General features: G+C 38.1%; 1 protein-coding gene across 4 annotated transcripts in view; it reads left to right on the top strand.

Annotated features, from left to right (window-relative positions):
* The window catches only part of LOC149265462 (inactive ubiquitin-specific protease 5-like), a 40310-nt gene extending 18119 nt beyond the window's left edge, over positions 1 to 22191 (top strand). For 3 of the 4 annotated variants that reach the window (XM_089393148.1, XM_089393140.1, XM_089393146.1), the window contains exons 2-3: positions 9271 to 9534; positions 21638 to 22191. In XM_089393148.1, the coding sequence (XP_089249274.1) occupies positions 9476 to 9534; positions 21638 to 21905 (327 nt within the window). In that variant the 5' untranslated portion in view covers positions 9271 to 9475 and the 3' untranslated portion in view covers positions 21906 to 22191. Of the gene's footprint in view, positions 1 to 659; positions 914 to 9270; positions 9535 to 21637 lie in introns of those variants that run through there. The other variant, XM_089393144.1, reaches the window with a different exon arrangement.
* Positions 22192 to 23420: the final 1229 nt, after the last annotated feature.

A 23420-nucleotide genomic window follows, 5' to 3' on the forward strand; every position in this document is an offset into this window, starting at 1 on the left:
ATGTATTTGAATATTTCATTATTGAATCTCATGGTATGGATGAATGATGAGTATGTCATATGAATGATGTATGTATCAAAATGAACGATGAGGATGGACCAATGTATGTCTTTATTTAATTCAATTATGAATTTGAATTTTATGTGTGGATCAATCTATTACTATTAGTCTATTTATGCTTTCATTATTGAATATGAACTTGAATTATATATATATATATATATATAATTAAATATTATATACCTCGGCGTTCCACGGTCCACCAATCATGAGATTAGCCATGTAGCCTCATTTGTTCATGCCTTATTTGAATGGTTTGATAAGGGTCACGTCAGGGAAACGACGGATTGGGTGATTTGATTACACCTTATTGTACTAAGGATGGTGGATGGATGACGTGTCCTGGAGTTTCAAGATGAACCACGCTCAGGGGGGATTAGGATGACGCAGGGCCGGGGCATGGGGGCCTTTACATAATCTTAGTTGTTATTGTATTGGCACAGGGTGGTCCCACAAGATAGATTGCCTAAAAGGTTTTACCCCGGGGCCAACTTAGAATGCGCAAGGGTGAAGTGCCGGGAAACAGAGTTTGGGTAACGGGAAAAGTCTCGTCATTAGATAATTTTTCATTTGACCTCTTTGACTAGTCAACTCGAAAGTTATTTTCCAGAGCGAAATAGTAGTGTATATTGAAAGGAGGCGAGATGATGTAAGGCAGGCAGTGGTGGTGAACATGTGAGCCCGACTGTCCATCTATTGGAGTGTTGGTAAACCCACAGAACTGGTAAGCCCAGAAAGCTCATCCAGAGCAAATTAAAATGCGCAAGTGTTAAAGGACGGGTAACAGAGCCTGAAAGACAAGAAAACCAACTGCAAGAGATGGTAGAGGTATTGTTGGTAAGCAATTTGTCAGGTAAGGGAGAGTCAGATTATATCTATATATATATATATATATATATATATATCTCTGTGTGTATTCCTATATATGTATCTTGCAATGTTGTGTACTGCTGAGGGTTAGGAAAACCTGAGCCGAGAATGGGTCGGCAACTAACACGAACATGCCAAGTGGTGGTGAGGGGCTGATTAGGTTGCCACGTGGCAAAAGTTGATGAAACAATATTACAAATTGAACACTTTTCACCAAGGTCGTGGTGGGGTGTTTACAAAAAGCTTCCGATTCGGGAATGATTTTTATATAATATATATTTTTATATATTTTGATGCATATATGTCAACAAAAGCATGTAGAATGATGAATTAGTGATAAAAAACATTAAAAATGGATTAATTAAAGTTTAAACCATATAACATCATTTATCTAGTAGTTATAATCTTCATCAACCACAAGGCAACAAATTACAAGTTCTCATTTCTATAGCATGTAAGGGTGCACAGAACCAAAATAACATTGAGTTCAATCCATCTCTGAACTGAAAAATACATCAACAAATAGGCTCTAGATGGCCTCTAGCATCCAAAAAAATCATGCTACAACAAATACCTACATATCATCAAAATCATTGCCTATCTTGGGATCTTTGTTATTAATATCGCCCTCTAAGTATTAACATAAGATAGAAAAAACGTAGCATATCAAGTCAAGATTTTGTTTGAGTGATGGGTACATTTTTAGTAGGGTCGTGATGGTGGAGTTTGACAACCAGTGTAACTAACGTCAAGGCACATAGAGGACTTGGTGCTCTTGATTAAATACGAGTTCTATACCCTAATACATGACAAAATCCAATGGAAATATTGCAATCCCCCCAATCCTAAAATCCTGAAAAACTGTTAAGTTTGCTGGATTTTGAGTTAGATCTAAAATTCTACATTCTCCGTATGAAATCCATTGAGGTCGGAATCACTCTCAAACATTTTAAGTCATTTCATGGTAATGTTAAAAATTAAGTTCACTTTTACTTTAAGAATTTAACATTATCATGAATTGCATATCAATACTAGGGCCATAGGCTTGAATATTAGGCTGTCCTGCTAAAAAATTATTTTTTCCAATCTTCAATAGCTCCCTTTATCTCTCTTGAATTGGTAGGGAGCATACTTTTTTATAGGGAGTGCACTCTTCATGTGCTTGTGCTCAGAGCGTGCTTCGGGAGCAGATTTGGGGGGGGTGCTCCCCCATAGCCTTGGAGCAGGTCGAGACTATCTTCATTAAAGATCAATTGTGCAGGGCCGAGAACAATTGTAGAGCTGAGAATAGTGAGGGGAGGCCTAGCGCCTTCTCAATGACAAATTGTGGGATGTAGTAGCAACGTGAATTGTAATAGATCCATTTGTTCAAAGAACAACCAATAAAAGACCACAACAAAGAAAGCAGGTTTTCCCTTTTGGGTTTCTTGGGTAAAACAAGCGTGTCAATTTTGTGTGCATGTGTTTTTATCTAAATTATTTTCTGCTGCATGTCGAAAGTTAAGAAACTCTGTATCTTGGTGAAAGTAAATTTGGTTTCAGTTTTCAATTGCATTGTTTTCGGTAATTCATCTAAGTAGTGCGTAGAGTTTCAAGAAAATTAACATCGTATAAGAGCCACACTTTGTATAAAAACCAACACCAAGATTGTTCAGTTAGTGAAGGGCGTAGATCAGTCAATGGGCTTGTGCTAGAGTTTTGAAGAGCAATTTTTGGATAACAATTTGTCATTCCAAGGACTAAAGGTAGATCACTGTTTAGAAGGAGCCTCTAACTTCTGCTCATGGAGGGAGCAAATCTCAGTAGTGTTGGAAGATAATGGGGTGCTAGATTTTGCAAAGAACCCGCAAACTACGCCCACAAATACCCAATAGTTGACCCAACATAACAAGAATGACACGAAGGCTAGGAGGATCATTCTTGAGGGGGTAAAAGACCATGTTATCCCTCATCTCCATGGGAAGGCAACAACAAATGAGATGTGGAAAGTCATCTTTGATTTGTATTAGGGATCTAGTGACGCCAGGAAGCCTGCCCTGAAGGACAAGCTAAGAAACATCCGGATGAGCAAAGGAGAGCTCATCATTACGTACCTTTCCAAGTTCATTCAGGTTCGGGATGAGCTAGCTGGAGTGGGCGAGACTATAGCAGACAAAGATCTTGTGAGTCTTGTGCTACTGGGACTTCATAAGCCTTGGGAAAATATCCAGGATGCAGTCAGTGGCAGAGAGAATCTTCCCAACTGGGAAAGGCTGTGGGGAGACTGTGTCCGGACGAGAGTTGGAAGTTCAACAAAGAGAAAGGTTGAGGAGAACTTTGCCTTGGAAGGCAAAGGTATCAAAGCCAAGGGCAAGAAGGGCCATGGAAAGGTTGAGTCCAGTCAGAAGGGCGAGAAGAAGAAGAAAGATCTAAGCAAGATCAAATGCTTCTCTTGCCTCCAGTTCAGGCTATGCCACTAAGTGCCCTAACCGAAGGGGTTTAATAAGGATCATGTGGTAGCATCAGCCAAGGTAGATGATTTTAATTCTGAGTTCGAGGATTTCTCATTGATAGCTTGCATGGTAAGCTCAGAGGGCAGTAGCATGTGGTACATTGATTCTGGAGCATCCTTTCACATGACTGGGAATAAGGAATATTTTAGCCAGTTGAAGGAGAAGGACATCTAGTTTCACATTGAGCTAGGAGATGATGGCGGTACTTGACCAAGGGCGTGGGTATTGTCAGTTTTGAGAGGGAGTCTAGTAACCCTGTCCATCTCAACGATGTCCTCTATGTTCCAGGCCTTAAAATGAACCTTGTTTCTATTTCCACCATAGAGGACAAGGGTTATGATGTCATTTTTAGTAGAGGAAAGGCCTACCTCAAGAACTTAGAATCTGGAGCCATGAAGGAGATTGACGCGAGGATGAAGAACCTTTACAAGCTGTAGGTTGAGATAGACGCAACCTTGAGCAGCAAGGCAAGGCGTGACCATGGCAGAGATGTGGGGGAGCTTTGGCACAAACGCATGGGGCATTTGCATCATGGGGCGCTGAAGATCCTTCAACAGATAGGCACAGGGCTACCACAGTGCAATATTGACTAGCATGAGGTTTGCAAGTGGTGGACACTTGGCAAGTATTTCAAATTATCATTTCAGGGCCGAGATAACAAAGCTAAAGGGATTTTGGAGCTGGTACATTCAGAGGTATGTGGGCCCTTCTCTTCTCCATCCCTCATGAGACATAGGCACTATGTCAACTTCATAGATGACTATTCTTGGAAGACATGGATCTTCTTTATGAAGAAGGATGAGGAGGTCTTCTCCAAGTTCATGGAGTTTTAAGGCCTTGGTAGAAAACCAAACCGGGAAGAAGATCAAAGCATTGAGGAGTGACAATGACGTGGAATCCGTCTCGATGCTTTCAGGAACGTGTGTGCCAAGGAGGGCATTAGGAGAGAGCTTACAACACTCCATAACCCTCAACAGAATGGGGTGGCTGAGAGGAAGAACCACAACATAGGTGGAGCGGCCAAGGCCATTTTGCATGACCAAGGGCTGCCCATGTTCTTGTGGGCAGAAGCATGCAACATTGCAGTATTTTTGCAGAATAGGAGTCCACACAAGGTGTTTGGATGAGTTACACTGGGAGAGGCTTTCACGGGCAAGAAGCTTGATGTTTCTCACTTTCGCATCTTTGGCATCAAAGTTTCCTGCCATGTGTCCAAATAGAGCAAGAAGAAGCTAGAGTCCATAATTGAAAAGGGAATTTTCGTGGGCTACAGTGGGACATCTCAAGACTCAGATGTACAGGTGCATATACCATCACTCAAGAAGACGATTATCAGGTGGGATGTGAGGTTCGAGGAGGACAGAGCTCTAAGGGAGTCTTTGGAGCGAGAGTAGGTTGGAGTGCTCGAGGAGGAGCTGCTCGCTCCCAAGTAGGAGACTCAACCAATATCATAGATTGAGTCTCATCCAGGTGGCAAGTAGGCTTTACAACATTATGACAAGGAGTCAATGTAGGATGAGGAGGAGAGACTAAGACGAGTCAGGGTAGCCACTCAGTCAGTGACTCCCAACATAGGGAGGAAGAGAGCCAAGTGGGCCGAGAGGTTGATTCAAGAGGCTTAGGAACGAGTTGAGACTCCCGACTCTATGTTCAGGCAAAGCAAGCAACCACAGAGGTACATTAGATATATGGCATTGATGACTAAGTTATTGGACACATAGCCTTCTTGTTATGAGGAGGCAACCTCTCAACAGGTTTGGCAGGATGCCATGGTGGAGGAATATTCCTCTGTCATGAAGAACGATGTTTGTGAGATTATGCCACAACCAAAAGGAAAATTGGTAGTAGGCTCACACTGGGTGTACTAGGTGAAGCATGGAGCAGATTGGAGTGTGGAGAAGTACAATCCCAGGTCTGTGGCCAAGGGCTTCTCGCAGGTTAAGGGCATTGGCTATGAGGAGACATTTGCTCCAGTGGCACATTATTCATCCTTCAGGTTGATTCTAGCACTTGCAACTCAGATGGGGTGGAAGATCCACCAAATGGACGTGAAGGCAACATTCCTCAATGGGGTGGTTGAGGAAGAGATTTATATGGAGCAACTAGAGGGATTTGAGACTTTCCGTAGAGACACTCATGTCTGTTTGCTAAAGAGAGCTCTTTACGGGCTCAAGCAGACTTCAAGAGCATGGTACACTCTCATTGATAGCTACTTTCAGGGATTGGGCTAGCCCATTGTGATCCACTGTGACAATCAGATTTGCGTTAAGCTCTCTGAGAATCCAGTGTTTCACGATTGCTCCAAGCATATTGAGTTCAAGTATCATCATCTTAGGGACTGTGTGCCGAAAGGGATAATAAAGTTATCGTAAATTCCAACATATGAGCAGGTTGCGGATATCCTAATGAAGGCCTTAGTCAAAGGCAAGTTCATGTTTTTCAGAGATAAGTTGGGAGTTGTACATAATCCCTTCCTCGCTAAGAGGGAATGTTGAAAATGTAGCGATGGAAGCTCTTTTGGCTTGTGCCTTAGCCAGTGAAGACGCCGAAATAGTCTTTCTCTAGCATGAGTGCGTTCATGAGATAGACTTCAGTTATGATGAGTAACTTGATTTCTAGTTTATTGGAATGGTCATCAAGATTGCATGCATAGTTCTGGAGCTTCAATTAGTTGGAGTCTTCTTCAATTTGACTATGGGGTGAGGCAGCAGTGACAAGTTGAGATAGGTTGATTTAACACTTCAGAGATAAGTGAAGAGAGGACGAGTTCAGTCTTCAGTGAACTCAAATCACAACTAGAGGAAATCGAGGAGGAACTCGATCTAGTTAACTGAGAGCTAGTCCAAGTGTTATTGGGACTTGCTCCAGTTAACTGGCAAAAGAAACTCATGATACTAGTGTGAACTGGCATTCAACTAGGTCCCCCTTGCATGCATCGAATTCTATCTATAAAGAGAAGGACGAAGGCACAAGATCATAAGATCATTCTTTATTGTGGAATGCACATCAATTAAGGATCATTAGTGTGCATAGATTTAGAAGCCAAAAGTGCGCAAGGATTTAGGAGACAGAAATGCGCATGGATTTAGGAGCCAGAGTGTGCAAGGATTGTGGAGCAAGGGATCAGGATTCATAGAGCAGGTCGAAACTATCTTCAACAGAGATCAATTGTGCAGGCCCTAGATCAAGAGCAGGGCCAAGAACAATAGTAGAGTTGAGAATAGTGAGGAGAAGCCTAGCACTTTCTCAGTGACAAATTGCTGGCTATAGTAGCAGCGTGAATTGTAATAGATCCATTTGCTCAAAGAACAATCAATAAAAGACCACAACAAAGAAAGCAGGTTTTCCCTTTTGGGTTTCTTGGGTAAAACAAGTGTGTCAATTTTGTGTGCATGTGTTTTTATCTCGATTATTTTCCACTGCATGTTGAAAGTTAAGAAACTCTGTATCTTGGTGAAAGTAAATTTGGTTTCAGTTTTCAGTTGCCTTGTTTTCAGTAATTCATCTAAGTAGTGCGCAGAGTTTCAAGAAAATTAACTTAAGCCACCCCTTCCTGAGAATGCACTGTCCTTATATTATGGTTGGAATAATAGCTTCCACTAGCCAATAATAGGAGATCATATTTGGTAGTAATTATAGTCACTGTAAATCACTGCCAGATAGCAATGCCATATACCCCTTATGTGGGTATGTTATAAGCCTCCCCTTCTTGAAATTGCATTGCCCTCATATCATGGTCGAAATATAGCCTCCTCTAGCCCATCACAGTTAAATTGCATTGATTTGAGCACCATTTAGAAGAGAATTTTTAATACCTAATTGATATTTAGTGTGGGGCAGCTACAAGAGGTTACTGTTCACATTACGGTGAGCATCTATGCAACCTTGGATTAACAGGTGTTTGTAAATGTCAGTTAAATGATTGAGTTGCAATAAAATTCTTTTAAAACTACAAATTGGCCAGTCACAGCCCTGAAATGGGCATTGTTTATTGCTGAAACATTAATCATTGACCATTGATTGATTCCAAGAAATATTCCAAATAAGACTTAGACAAGGAATAGATGAGTAATTTGTTTTGACAATTGCTTGAGTGCCTGGTTTAGGGTTTTTGTCAACAAAGGTATATTAAAGTGCATTTAATGTTTTATATCTGGGCCCAACATCTTATAGTTGTACATTTGTTTGATTCTATATGTTGTTTGAAGAGAAGAATTAGTTGTGTTTTTCTGATCATGTCGTATATATGATCCTTTTGGTTTCTGATTATTGATATGATTTTCAACGTATATCTGGGCCCAAGATCTAACATTTGCAAGATTGTTTGATTCCATATGTTGTTAGAGAGGAGAGTTGGTGGTGTTTTCAATTATGTCATATAAGTGATCCTTTTGGTTTCTGATTATTGATATGATTTTCAGCATCTTCTATTTGTTTGAATTGCTCTTGCACTAGACATTGGTGGTTGGACTTTATCCCATGAGTTTACTGTGGAGAGGAACTTGCTGTAGGACATTCATTATATGAAAGATTTGAGCCTTCATTGACCTGTTCATTCTCATGATTTGCTTTAATTCCTTCTTACTTAACCTATCTCGATTGTTTAATTCATCATTGAAAATGCCAATAAATTTTATGGTCCACTAGCACTACCTAAACATTATATTCTCTTTTGCATTGAAATTTTGAATCGAACCACAAACAAGACCTGTCATATGTAATCCCCTGTAATTGGAGCTGCAAATGTAATACAACTATAGTGATTAGCTTTATTATGATCAATACAAACATCAATATTTTTGTGCATAATCTGAGAATATTCTTCCTATCTTAGTCAAATAAGCGAATTATTTCATTTCAGTATCTGCATTCTGAAGGGCCTTAGTCTTTTCAGCGTGCTTGAAACCCTTCATACACTATAGGAGAGAAAGAAATTGTAGACAAATCCAAATTTTTTGCCAATACTGAATCTTCATTATCAGCTAAGAACCCAGTACAGCACACTTAAATTATACCATTTTACATTTTCTCGGTTCTCTATTTTTTCTTAACATATATAGCTATAATAAATATCTATCAAATGATATATAATAGTTGTTATTGTATGAATTATATATATTAATAACCATAATATACAATTGTTACTTTACAAAATACATAAGTTTGGGACAAAATTATATATATATATATATATTTTGTTGTGAGTGTGTGTGTATAGATATATGGTGCACCCGTTATCACAAAGCCATGCAATCTTCATCCATTCTCTTTTTTATTTCTTCAACTCTTATGTTTTTATTTATTTATTTAAATTATAAATTTAATTATGTTTCTTGTTTTGTTTCCCGTTGTTGTATACACATAGCTCTGATTGCTGTCAATCAGGGTTATCTCAGGTGGTTGGGAGGAATGATTATCTTCCCTACCTAGGTTTGACTCCCACAAGTGGCATGATGAGCTCTTATTGAGTATATTGTTGTAATGGCTTCAAGCCTTGTTGTTGAATGGCCTTGAGCCTAAAGAATATCTTTACCCTCGCCTATGGGCTGGAGGGTAGGGTGCTTTGTTACGTGAAAAAAAGAAGTACATAGCTCCGATTGCTATTCTGAGTTCATTCTTGACCTGTTCTTCTAAACCTACTTTTGTACATGTACTTTGTTTTCACTACTTTCGACTTCTTGAGAGAATGTGAAGTTATTTTGTAGCTTGTCTATTCATATCATCCTTGATGTTGTAAATATATGGTCACACATTTAACATTACTTGAATGCTAAGGTTTAGCTTTTCTGTTGACTGCTATTGTGGCAGAACTGTTTAGTTTTATAAACATTGATTTTTTTGCCTCCAGATGGTGGAAAGACTGGTTAGATTATGTTTGTCAGGATTGGACTAGCACAAGCAAGGACACCCCTGTGCACCATCCAAAGTCATATGAGCATTTGTCTACTATTCCTACTTTGCCAAAGAGGCCTGCCAGTATTGATAATTCAGATTTAGTTGTGGATGTCAAGTGTGAAGACTCTAATGTGGAGCCCGAGCTTCATGACACATTAATGGAAGGGCGTGATAACATTTTGTTGCCACAGAATGTGTGGAGGCATTTTCATAAATGGTGAGTTTGGACATATTTCATTTCAGATCTTAGTTTAACATGAAACGATATGCATGATTCACGATGTCTAGGATAACAGATGTGAAGGCTGTAACTGGTATATTAAACATTTATCTTGAATTAACTTGTTGTTTGGTGGTTGAGCATTTTTCTTTCGAGTATTATATTAATTTTTAAGGTACACTGTTTGTCTTAAAACATCTATTCTTGCTTCTCTGTCACTTATTTCTGCCTCTTTTTCACTTGACTCTAGTCCAAAAATGCTAAATCCTGTATTTTTGCTAACCATTTGTGTTTAACACAACTGGGAGCCTTATCATGTAAAAACAAGTCTGTATTCTTTATTAGAGGTTGTGCTACCTTGCAGGCCTGTTGCATCAAGAAACTAACTTGGCTTATCTGAGTTTCTGGTATTTCATGGCATTAATAGCAATTGCTGTGTACAGACGTCTGGATGACCATTGCGTTTATAGGATCTATATCAATTGTTAGAGATAGAGAGGCTTTTCAGAATGTCCACATCTTGGTTATAGATTGAACACATATAATCAAACCTATTGACTGTCATGACTCATAATTATGTCAACATCAATAGAAACTATGAGAAGTATGACTATTGGAGCAATTTTTTGATGTTGGCAATCACATGTGAAATGTGGCAATCATAACAATAGACGTGAATGATCGGCAAATGTTTCCTTTTGAATTCAAGAATCTGGTGCAGAGTAACTGTGTTTGTGATGATTGAAAAGTAAAATAAACTTGGCATGGACCAAACACTCTGCTGCCTATCAGAAACTCACCGTGGACCAATTGTGGATGCTAAAGTGTGATATACCCTATATTATAAATAATATATGTTATTATTAATAATATTATAATACTATATAGTAAATATCATATCCTTACACAGGGATGTGTCCCTACAGGCTTTGTAGTATAAATATTAAAATTATAAATATGACACTCATGTATTTTTCACATCGACCAACATATGTTATATTCAGTATATTCCCTATATGTTTTATATTTTACATGTTCTATGCAATAGTATTCAACTCAGGTTGGTACAAATGGTATTAGAGCCACAACCTTCCTTTGGCCGGTGGCTAAAATTACAAGGCCAGATTGTAGTTTGTACTAACCATCCTTTTTAACCATTTTTGTTTTCCAGTCTCTGGTTGATCTGCTTCTCCATCCATCACTGCTTATATAGTTCAATCCATACATTGATTCAAACAAATGAACCAATAGTTGTTGGTCATTGTTATGTCTGTGCTGCCATATAATGTCGCCCCTTATTGTGGATACTTATGTCATAGGAAATTGTGGATAGTCATGTCATATAATATTTTCTAATAATGGTTTTAAGAAATTCACTACTCCTTTATTAAGGGATTATTGAAAGAAAAGAGGTTCTCATTGCTTTTAATCCATTTGAGACTATAATTATATTATCCTTCAATTGGCCAATCAATTACAAATTGTAGAGACAATCATAAGCAAAAGCTTCAATGCAAATAAAACATCGTATGAAATCAACCACTTATGATTGACGAATTATGTTTTAAATCTCAATTTAAAGTCTCATATGTGTGGGATAATGTTGATATGATTCTAAATTTCCAATTGACTAATCGTTGGGTACCATTTCCTTTCATTGGAAAAAGAATTTCATAGCAGTTTGGCAGAAAATAACAAGTTGACATTATATGATATTACAACCGAAATTCCCAAATAAGGCAGGTTTTCAGTAAATACTCGTATCTCACAATTAGATAGTTTCACTCTAATTTGCACGAAACGGGTAAATGGGTACGAGTTTCCGAAACAGGCACGGGTACAAAATGTGACCCCCCCAAATTTTGCAAACGGGAAACACGATATATATATATATATTAGAATTTAGGACATTTAAGAAATGTTATGTGCAATCATAAAACATACATGATACATTATAATTGATTACATTTAAAGTTTAAACATTACGATTAAATTTACATCACTTTTACTCATGAATGATCACATAATAAAAATAGCAATATCGGAATATCCAAAATCAACCTTTATTATATATCCAAATCTCAAAATCAGCCTTTCTTATATATGAGGCTGCAAGTACAATAAAGACACTGAGACTGCAAGAACTATAAAGACAAAAGACTAATCCTCATCATCATAATCCTCATAAAAAATAGAAGCAGAAGCATGCTCAACAGTGGATGGTGGTGCTGAAGAAGATGATGGGCCAATTCCACTTCCAGGCTGGACCTCAATATTCAGGGCAGCAAGAGAGAGATCCAAATCAGGACTTTCTGCATCCACATCCCATTCTTTAGAAGGACCACTGTTGTATTCTGGACCCCTATGAGATGCAAAGCGAAGGTTGGAGTGTGCATAAACGAGATCCTTTGTCTTTTGTGAGCCCAACCTATTGCGCTTCACATAATGAATAAAACCATAGGTGCTCCAATTCCTTTCTGCTGATGAAGAGCTTGCCACTTGTCAAAGAACACAAATGACAAGGTTTTGCAAATGTACACCATTTGCTCCATGACAAATCCACCACCTAATTGGATTCGTGGTGTTCCTCTCCTCCAAAGCTGATATATCTACATAATCATCTAATCCCGCAACAAAACTAGCAAATTCTTCCTTTACCTCCTTGTGTAGATGAGATGGAAATATTCTCATAAGGGCTTTTTTCACCCTATTAGCCACCTCTCTATCCTTATGGGGTGCCTTCCTCTTCCCCTTGCTTTGAGCAATAAGCTCCTCATCATAAAATTTGGGGTTCAAGGCATGTGCTAAAGTGTGCAATGGAGTGTTGAAATTGTTCCACCTATCAACAATGATTTTCTTGACTAAATCAGCAAAATGGTCATTAACAAACAAAAGTTGTGGAGACTCTTGTGAAATGATTTCCATAGTTTTCTCAACCATGGAATCCATGCCATCATATACCTTTCCTAAGAAAGGTTGGTCAGTGTCAGCATTCCGAAGAAGCTCAAATGTAGGGGTTGTGAACTTTAGCAGGAAATCTAGCTTGCATCACCAATCCTCATCAAGGCACAATCTATGCACCATATATCCCCGCTCTGAATCTGCTTGTCTCCACTCAACCCAAAGTTGACTCGCAACCATAGAAACTAATGCATGCTTAACCTCAACAAGGCAGCACAACATTAGGAAGTTTGAGGCATAACTTGTTTCAACAACTTTTAACAACTCCAATTTGGAGTACTCTCGAAATATTGCCTGAGATTGGTGGTGGTTGGTGATGAATTTAACAATCTCCCTTGCTTCCCCTATTATTTCTTTTATCCATGGAACTTGGTTGTCGATCTCCTTTAAGATCAAATTCAGATTATGGACAATGCAGGGTGTCCAAAAGATGTGGTCATACCTCCCCTCAATAATTAAACCTGCAACTTTGCAAACTGGTGCATTATCCGTGATAACTTGCACCACCTTGTTAGGCCCTATTTATTCAATAGCTTTTATAATAGCATCAACAATGAACTATGCATCTTTTACCTCTCCTTAGCAGTCTTCCGCCTTTATAAACATTGCTCCTTTGGGGGAAGTGGCAATGATATTTATCATTGCTCTGTGCCTTTATCTGTCCATCCATCTGAGACTATGGTAACCCCAGAGCTACTCCAGGAAGAACGAATTGGTGACAAGATATCCTCCACAAGCTCCTTCTCATTTTTGAGACTTTCTCATAGTTGGGCCCCTTGTACCCTTGAGGAGCTTTGTTAATTGCCCTTATCATATCTTGCTAGTAAGGAGAGCGAACAACATTGAATGGGATACCACATGCATAAATGCACCTAGTCACTTTGGAATCAGTTTCTTCTCTCACTTGCACATTCACCAATTTAGCAATTCTACTATTATGAACTGAAGGGGATGCCCCTCTGAGATTTTTGGATGCTGGTTGTACATGTTGTTGAGTGGCCCTAACTCTCCTCTTCCTTGCTTCAACTACAATCCTTGGCTCAATGTTAGATGGAGCTTGAGGAGTAGGTCGACTAAGCTCATCATGCCTTCTCTTAATCCCATTTGCCTCATCTTGCTCTCTTTGATATGCCCTCCTTGCCAATGGGTCTGCTGTTTTTGTGCAACCTACAATCCCCTGTCCTCCTCCATGCAAAATATGTGCCTTCACTCTTGGGTAGGAGCCCTTGTACGAATTACTGCAAAGATTACCACCTCCACATTTTTGAAGCTTTTGAACATGCCTCCAAAGAGGATAATATTCAGCCCATGGGTTGGCCCTAGGGCTTGAACTTGCAGCTGCACTTCGGTTGGAAGCCATTGTTGCAAAAAAAAAAAAAAAAAAATCCGCAAAGAAAAAACGATTTTCATATTTTTGGCAGCATAAACCCTCAAAAAATTGAAGAAATAGGAGGAAAAAACTAAGAAAATGAATGTTTCTTACCCAAAATAATTTTCTGTAGTTGAAGCTACCCCAAAATGCCAGAAAAGACAAGAGAACTATGGCTGTACCTGAGCCAAAAGCCAAGAATGTTGTAGCCGGAAACTCTGCACTCCAAATCTGCTACTGAAATCTCTTTCTCCTGTTGCTGAAATCTCCTTTGCTCAATGTTGAAAACGCCCTAGCTGAAGCCACTGCTCTCTTCCTCTTTTCTCCTTTGCTAAAATCATACGTCTCCAAGAGAAACGACTTGCTCAATTGTGTGATGAGAGAATGAGGCGAGAGTCTTTTTTATAACTTGAGAGAGGCATCTAGAAGCATCCAGAAGATATTTTAGTCGCCCAATAAAAAATTAGAAGCGAAAATAAAATAAAATAAAAGAAAACGGCAAGTGTTAAGTGGAAACTCCGCCGTATGGCTTGGAAACTCATTTCCGGCCGTACTGGCCACGTTTCCCCAGCATGAAACGTGCCAGTACGTTCGGAAACGAGTTTCCAGGCCGTATGGTACGAGTTTCCTCGTTTCTGTTTCGTTTCCAGCCGGAAATGGACCCCTAGGCAACGTTTCCTGCAACTTAGGTTACACCTCAACTACATCATCTAGTCAAAAACTGCCAACACCAAGATATGATTTATGTTGACAAGACATTAAAAATGATTTGTGACAAGTACCAGATGAAGCATTGGGTCAGCAAAATTAGGACACTTAAGCAAAATCTTGACGTTTTTCTGAAGTTTTTTAATACTTGATCCTCTTTTTATTTACTTGTACCATCTTACTCGCTTGTATCTTTATTCTCTTTAGTTTTCAAGAGTAGCTTTGGTACCCCCACAGTATGTTGTTACTGGTTGTAATTTTGAGTCCCATTGACATACTTTCTGACCACTAGTGGACAGTAATAAAATTATCTTTACCTATTGATATCCCTCCACAAGTTTTAGAAACAAGATAAGATTGGCAAACATGATAACTAAGATATATGCGATAATCAGATTCTGCAAAATAAAAAATGTCAGTAAGACAATTCACACTCTTGTTCAACTAACTGTTGAATAAAAAAAATGTTAACAATGAATAGCATTATTTGTCATAATCAAGATTATCTAGAAAATAAAAACACTGATGGATTACAAATGCAAGCAGTTATAGTTAAAAACTACTAATGGAAAAAATTGTTATAAAACTCTGAATTCAAGGGAAGATCAAAGTTACAAAAGTATCTGTATTAGTTGGTTTCCAACTAGTACTATTCTATAGATTTATCAGTGGCCTGCCATTAAAAGTTATATATCTATCCTCAATTGTAGTGTCCCATGGAAATTTTTTCTCTTTAGGGTTACAAAATCACAAGATAAATTGTAACAGTATCACAGTTTTGCTTTCAAATTCAGACAGTGGTATTACTGAACATACAGTAATGTAGCAAGTAGTGAATTCCAATAGTTCACATCAGTTTACAAGGCTACACTTACTGCTAATAGCATCTATCGATTCTTAGTAATCAGAATCCCTTTTTTACGAACATCAGTAATTAATATAATGATCATAACATCAGTCCAGTACCTAACAATATCTAATTCACCACGTATTATTTACAGAATTACTTTCGTCCTTACCGTCTCAATAGACAGCTTACAAAGTTCTTCTAAGTTCTTACAAACTTAGGTGACCTAACCACGCCCTAACACACATACCACTGTGACTTATGGATGCTGAGGAGACCTTGCGGATTGCCCTCTTGCTGTAAGTCTATGCTGGTCCAACCTTTGTTGCTGCCTAAAGTGTTTTGAGGATGTTGTTGATGCTACTCTGGGCCACTCCAGCCTCCAAACCCTTCTCCATTGTACTTCACTACCAAAGGAAACTCATACAAGGCTCCGCTAGCCCAAGACTATACTTCGCTTCTCAGGGAGATGTCCCCAACACCTTGCTGTCCAGGGATAGCCCTTAAAGCTACTGTCTGAGCTTCAGAAGGATACCGGTGTTTCAACAGAGCCATGAGAGGGGATCCACAGCCCTACATTGGACCTCAGAAAACCCTACTACCATAAAAAGGGGTCTTCTGTTACACTTGTCTTTACAGGTTCTGTGCTGTCACAGGTGAGTGCCAAAAAGAGGCCCGCTACTTCATCCCGCTGGTCAGGGTCGCTACTTCAATCCACTGCTCCCACAAATACCTCAGGCTCTTTTGCTGCCTTAGACAATATCCCCAGAAACCAGGGAATACCTTTCAAGTCAACAGTCCAACGAATTCTCTCTTCTTGAATGCCACAACCAGATGAAAATGCCACAGAACAATTGTGCTAAATAGATGAAAGAAAAGAAGGGATTGGCTAGGGTGGGATCATCACCGCTGAAACCAATCAAAAGGAAAAAGGGGGTCTTAAAACGCTCAGAGCCTCAGCGCACAAACAGAAATATCCAATCCACCATGATGAGAAAAATGATTCTATCTCTCTTATTTATAGATTCCTTATGGGGTATCTTCTCCTTATTTTGATGTGGGAGGTTACAAGTTTAGCCCCCAATTCTGGCTTTTTGCCCCAGATACCCCAAATTTAGTCACTGTTGCCCCAAAACATTGGATAATGGATTTACCCCTTTATCATCAACTATCACTTACAGGGTTGGATAGGCTGTTTTGTCCTCCTTTGGGCAATTAATTAATAGGGAACATTACATCAATCAAATTCAGAATTTGAAGCTGTTATTGGTTCTCAGATTTAGTGTCATAGACAGTCTCACAAAGTTGATTTTTCAGTGCATACATATTCACTTCAACCTTCTATTTATGCCATTCTGTAGAAAGGAATTTCTGTCATCCTAGGTGCCAAATGGATACTTTGGGAATATTCACCATGAGTATACAAGATCACTTTGGTAAGTTCTATTCAAATGGATGACAATTCTGCTTTCCTGGTTCTGCTCCTATTCTACTGCTCTCAATTGCTATTCAGAATCCATCGATTTACAGTGGTCCTCATCAAGGAGTGAAGCAGCATTATAGCAATTTTTCGATTCTGAGGACAAAGCTTCAAGCATCTCTAGAACTTGTAATGTACCTAATAATATAAATAATATATTAATAATATATATGAAATATAATATCCTTACATAGGGATGTGTTCCTACATGTGTTGAAGTTTGTACTATGTAGTATAAATATTACACTACTGTATTCTTCACATTGACCAATATATGTTATACTCAATGTATTTCTTATATGGCCTATATGGTGCATGTTGTGTGCAATGGTATTCAACTTAGGTTGATTCCACAGCGACAATAGAAATTAAGAAGTAAAATGTGAATTCATTGAGTTTAGCATGCCGACCTCGTAAAAAATGTAAGACACCTTTTAAACATCGATCAAGGGTTGTTCTCGAACTTGGACAAAATGCTCAACAATATAGAAGACAGCTGATAGTGCAAAATAGCATAGGTTATAGCAGAATTCCTTCACGATCGGTAATATCCCGCTCATCTGGTATAGCAGGTTGTACTGGTGGTCTGGGAATATCTGTCAAATTGAGAATATCCAAATCTTTTGTAGAATTGAGATAACTATATGATACTACATTAATAATGGTTGAGATAACTATATGATACTACATTAATAATGGTAAGTTTTGTGAGCATATGTAGTGTACATGCCATATGTGGTGTATAGTGTATGGGATTTCTGAAGTGAGTATAGCATATTTATGTTATGTATTGTTCCTGATTTAGGTGTTATATGTTGTGTTTTTGACATAGACATGTCACACAGTGACACTTCATGCATGGTGTATGCATTTGATTGGCTTATGTTGCATTTTCATTCAACATAGTATGCACAATGTCTACAATGTACATGTCACAGACTGCCATTTTCTTGTGACTCCATGGTTGTACACACACATTCATTTTGTAGTGTCAATTAACTACATTATACATCTTGGATGATTGGCATAACCTTCCCCTACTCTTGTTTCAATGTTCCTTGGGATCTGTGAACTATGGAATTTGTAAAGTATAAAAAGCTAAAAACAATCAGTAAAAGCATGGAAATTTTATATTCAACACTTTGATTTTAGAAAATAATTTAGAAATAGTAGCTATTACGAGGAGAAAATTCCAAATCAGAGTATTTGGGGCAGAATTTGATCTATTCTGCCTGGTTTGGAGGATTTCAGATTAGCATTTGACACACTGCCAAATTTATCTCATGTGCAATGAACCATACAATAGCAACAGACCACCACTGTTATCAAATAATGTGGAAAAAGGCATGTTGCAAATGATAGTATTTCTTTTTACAATTCTTTCTGCTCATCACATGCTTTTATGATTTATTTTTGGGTTTTGGATGCACTCAAGTTTCAACATTTCTAATTTGAATCCTATGGAATTTTTTTCAGTGGATCTTGATTCTCTAGTTAGGATGGAACATATCTCTCTTTCTTTTGGTGATCTCTATGGTCGTGGTGCTTACATTGTTCATATAAGTAATTGTTTTTTTCTTGCTGTTCATGAATCATTTTCTCCTATCAGAGGACAGATAAATGTTTCTTTGTTTTGCTGCTCTCTCCCCAAAAATCTGTAGACAAATATGATAACCTCAAAGGCATTTCCTACAGTTCTGTTTAAACTTGTAAAGCAGTGTTGTCAAATTGAAGAGGATTTGTATACATCGGTCACATAAAGCTTCCCTACAAGAGTATAAAATCATGTGGAAAATACATGTTGCAAACAATAGTTTTTTATTTTTTATTTTTTCCCAATAATTTCAGTTCATCACATTTTATCATTTATTTTTTTGTTTTGAATGCACTGTAAACATTAGTAATTTAAATCGTATGGAACTTTCTCCATTGGATCTTGATTCGCTACCCTCTATGGCACAGTTCCCTCTTTATTGCAGCTATGATCTCTAAGGTCTTGGTGAACTCACATATTCGTTTGCATGATTGTTCTTTTCCTTGCCATCCATGATTTTTTTCCTTCCTTTCAGATCAAGATGTCACCTTTAAATGCTCCTTTGTTTTCGTGCTCTCTCTCCCAAATAGCATTGAAGAGTCTTATATGATAAAGAAATTGGATTATCAGACTTCTCATAGTGAATGGTAACATTTTGTAGAGTTACCATTCCTTCAATAACGGAATGGCATAAGTTTGCCAAAATTCCCAAAACTGGTTCTGTTGAAGCTATACGATATCTTGTAGGATTTCAGTTGTTGACTTGCAAAAGAGAGGACAATCTCATGGTAAGTTGGCTGCACAAAGGCTCATTAGGTCATATTGTTTGTTCCCCTTGAGGCTGTGCCAAACTATTTGTTTGGGTGGGAAATCATCCCAAGTTACAAAGGTTTACTCTTGGACGGTAGAGTGAAACATTGCTAATGCTACCATTTCTTGCTTCTGCTCTTGACCATGCTCTTTGGTTGAGGTCACAAGGGCTATAGCTATTAGCACCAGTATATAGTTAAGTTGTTGTGTGATGACACAGAAAAGATGATCCATGGGTGCACTTATCTTACTCTGTGGATCATGGCCTTCTTTTAGGACTCTGTTAATCCCATTCCATTATTTTCATTTGCTGCAGTGATGAATATCACAGTGTCCCATGACAGTATCATTGTCACCTGCATAGTGTATAAGGATTTTGAATAAATCTGAGTCCATCTGTTAAGTCCTTTGCACCAAGTTGTACTTTCTGAACCTATAGTTAGATATATGTGTGGCCCAGGACGTTATCATCCTCACCTCCATGGTCTGTAAGGCTTTTGATTCTATCTAAATTTATCATTTTTGATGGCTTCTAGAAGTGCTTAAAGGGAATGATCGTTGTGCCAATTTGTGTTGGTGTTGACATGTGAAGTTGACAAATTCACTGTCTAACTAGTTCATTCTGCTTGGGCTGCAAGATTAGTGCTGTATTAGTAACCTAACTAGCTTATATTTTACATATGGCATGCAAAGAGCCAACATTTTCCTTTCCTCACTGTTGTACCCAATAGAAACGATGCTTTAGCCTGAGCCCTGATCTGCCACTTGTTAATTTGTGGCCCAGGACGTTATCATCCTCACCTCCATGGTCTGTAAGGCTTTTGATTCTATCTAAATTTATCATTTTTGATGGCTTCTAGAACGCTTAAAGGGAATGGTCGATGTGCCAATTTGTGTTGGTGTTGACATGTGAAGTTGACAAATTCACTGTCTAACTAGTTCATTCTGCTTGGGCTGCAAGATTAGTGCTGTATTAGTAACTATATGGCATGCAAAGAGCCAACATTTTCCTTTCCTCACTGTTGTATCCAATAGAAACGATGCTTTAGCCTGAGCCCTGATCTGCCACTTGTTAATTTGTGGCCCAGGACGTTATCATCCTCAACTCCATGGTCTGTAAGGCTTTTGATTCTATCTAAATTTATCATTTTTGATGGCTTCTAGAAGTGCTTAAAGGGAATGGTCGTTGTGCCAATTTGTGTTGGTGTTGACATGTGAAGTTGACAAATTCACTGTCTAACTAGTTCATTCTGCTTGGGCTGCAAGATTAGTGCTGTATTAGTAACCTAACTAGCTTATATTTTACATATGGCATGCAAAGAGCCAACATTTTCCTTTCCTCACTGTTGTACCCAATAGAAACGATGCTTTAGCCTGAGCCCTGATCTGCCACTTGTTAATTTGTGGCCCAGGACGTTATCATCCTCACCTCCATGGTCTGTAAGGCTTTTGATTCTATCTAAATTTATCATTTTTGATGGCTTCTAGAAGTGCTTAAAGGGAATGGTCGATGTGCCAATTTGTGTTGGTGTTGACATGTGAAGTTGACAAATTCACTGTCTAACTAGTTCATTCTGCTTGGGCTGCAAGATTAGTGCTGTATTAGTAACCTAACTAGCTTATATTTTACATATGGCATGCAAAGAGCCAACATATTCCTTTCCTCACTGTTGTATCAAATAGAAACGATGCTTTAGCCTGAGCCCTGATCTGCCACTTGTTAATTTTTGGTTGAGTATTTTGCTTCTCTTTACCCCATACCATCCTTAATGTTGCTTTTTTGCAGAGACCTGGTAAATTGCTGGCTGGCTGCTTAATATTTCAAGCCTCTCTACTAAGTTTTGTTTGTCATGTGGATGTATTTAATGTCAGGTTATTCTCAATGACACCATAAACCAGCATCCAAAATGATCAAAGTATCACCCGCTAAACTGTTAATCCACCAGATAAGTACATATTCCTTCATAGCCTTAACCAGGTTGATTAGCATGGACTCTTAGATCACGCCTCAAAAGGAACCTCCTGAAACATTTTATGCACGAATTCATTCCTAGGTGTTGGCTGTTGACACATGAATTTTGAATAGTAATTACAGCAATCATGAGTAGATTCTCCAACAATAAGATAGCTTGTGTGCTGAGAGGCTTTAATACCATAGATGAAAAGAAACTACATGCGAGCTTTTTGGTCAGAAATAAAAATGGAGAGAAGGTTTAAGTACAACAATTATTCCGAATTCTGCCATCCAAGATGGTCAAACAATAGCTTATCAGATGTGACAAATAATATATACTATATATTTTCTCTCATTCTAAAATTTTGATTCAAAAATTTACACGTTTCTAAGATTTTCATTCATTGCCTATTCTCTTATAAGCCCTTGCCTTGCAGGTATGGAGGGGGACCTACCTTACCAAGAAAAGTGATTACATCAGGTTCTTCCCAAGAGGACTTAACAGTAGAGGTTTATCCTTTGCGTCTTCGGTTGATAGTAATTCCTAAAGGAAGCCAAGCAACTCTTAAAATAAGCAAAAAGGTTTTTCCTATTCCTGGTTCTATTGGCATTGAGATCAATCATTATGGTTTCGACATTCAAATACTGATTTTCTTGGTGTTGAATGTGCTCTCAATCACTTTGAGTTGGGTAAAGCTAATATGATTGGTAAACTAAGATATTTCAATACATGGGATATAATGCTCTGCATTATTTTGTTTTGCTAATATTTTAGTTGGCACATTAATACTGCAAGTCAGGTTCTGATTATTACTTGTTATGGAAAACAAAACATTTGTTGTTTTCTTTAAATTTTCAATATGAAAAGGATCACCATATAGTGTTTTTAGACATAACATGGTGCTTTTGAAGTATGCTATATTGAAGGAATTTGCAAAGAGATATGCAAGATTATTATTTTGGGTTTTATGTTTTTGAAAGTATTCTATATTGAAGGAATTTGCAAAGAGATATGCAAGATTATTGTAAAAATTTCTCATTTCCCACCCTGGTTTTTAGTTTCACCTTATTTCTCCAAAATAGTTAAATGTCCTTTCCCATATCCATACATTCAATAACTGGAAAATAAATTTTGTTGAAAACACAAATTCTGGAAATTTTACAGAATGCTGGAAAATACAGAAATATAAAAATCAGCACATACAAACACCCATTTAACTCATTTAAATACAGTGATTTTTGGTCAAGGTGACCCTGGAAAAACACCTACAACTCTTGGGGAAAACCAGTTCGAAAGCTCCTTATTTCTGAAAAATGATTTTTTACAATGAGAAATATTCAGCAAAAAATCAGCAAACAAATTTTACAACTTATCTCGTTTTCCGTGCCTCACAGCCAACTGGAAAACTTGCCAACAGCAAAACAGAACAGTAATAAATGCTGTACGGCCTCCTCGAAAAAATAGCAGTACAGCTGTATGGATTTCTGCCCTCGACTTGCTGAAACTCAGCTGTATGGACTTGCTGAAACTCCGCTGTACGGACTTGCTGAAACTCCAACTTGCTGAAACTCCACCTTGCTGAAACTCCGCGTTGCTGAAACTCCGACTTGCTGAAACTCCGCTGTACGGACTTGCTAAAACTCTGCCTTGGAATGTGTGCCAAGTTGCTGCCTCCTTCTCCTCACTGTCCAGAAATCTCCCTTGCTCTCTTGCTCTCCGTCTCTCAATCTACTCATGAAAGAATGAATGACCTTTTCCTCATTTTCCTCCCTTAATCTAACCCTAAGTGACTTTTGGGTAATCCCTAAATCCAATGGCTGAAATAGATTGAGATCTAGGGCTGAGATTAAATGCTTATTTAAATCTCACTTTCTATTTTTTAATTCACCTCACTTTAATAAAGACCCACTTAGTCATGTATTTCCAAAGTCACTTTTCCTTTCTAATTTTACATTGACTTTATTAAAGTCACTTTAAAATTAGACTTTAGTAACTTTATCACTTAAAGTCACTTTTAAATTAAATTTGACTTTATAAAAATTATAAAGTCACTTTAGGAGAAAAATTAAATTCTTTTGGACACTTTTCGCTAGGCCAAAGATCAAAGCCTTAGGGAACCACCTGTCCTTTGGTACCAAATTTCAACACTCCCGCTTACCGAGGAAGGTGTTCCTCACCACACCCATCTTGTCTCTGAAGTAGTCATGCTTGCCCCGTGG

This window comes from Pinus tabuliformis, chromosome 6, assembly GCF_031772625.1.
Source record: "Pinus tabuliformis cultivar Carrire ecotype Pingquan chromosome 6, CPIR1, whole genome shotgun sequence".
NCBI classification, from domain to species: domain Eukaryota; kingdom Viridiplantae; phylum Streptophyta; class Pinopsida; order Pinales; family Pinaceae; genus Pinus; species Pinus tabuliformis.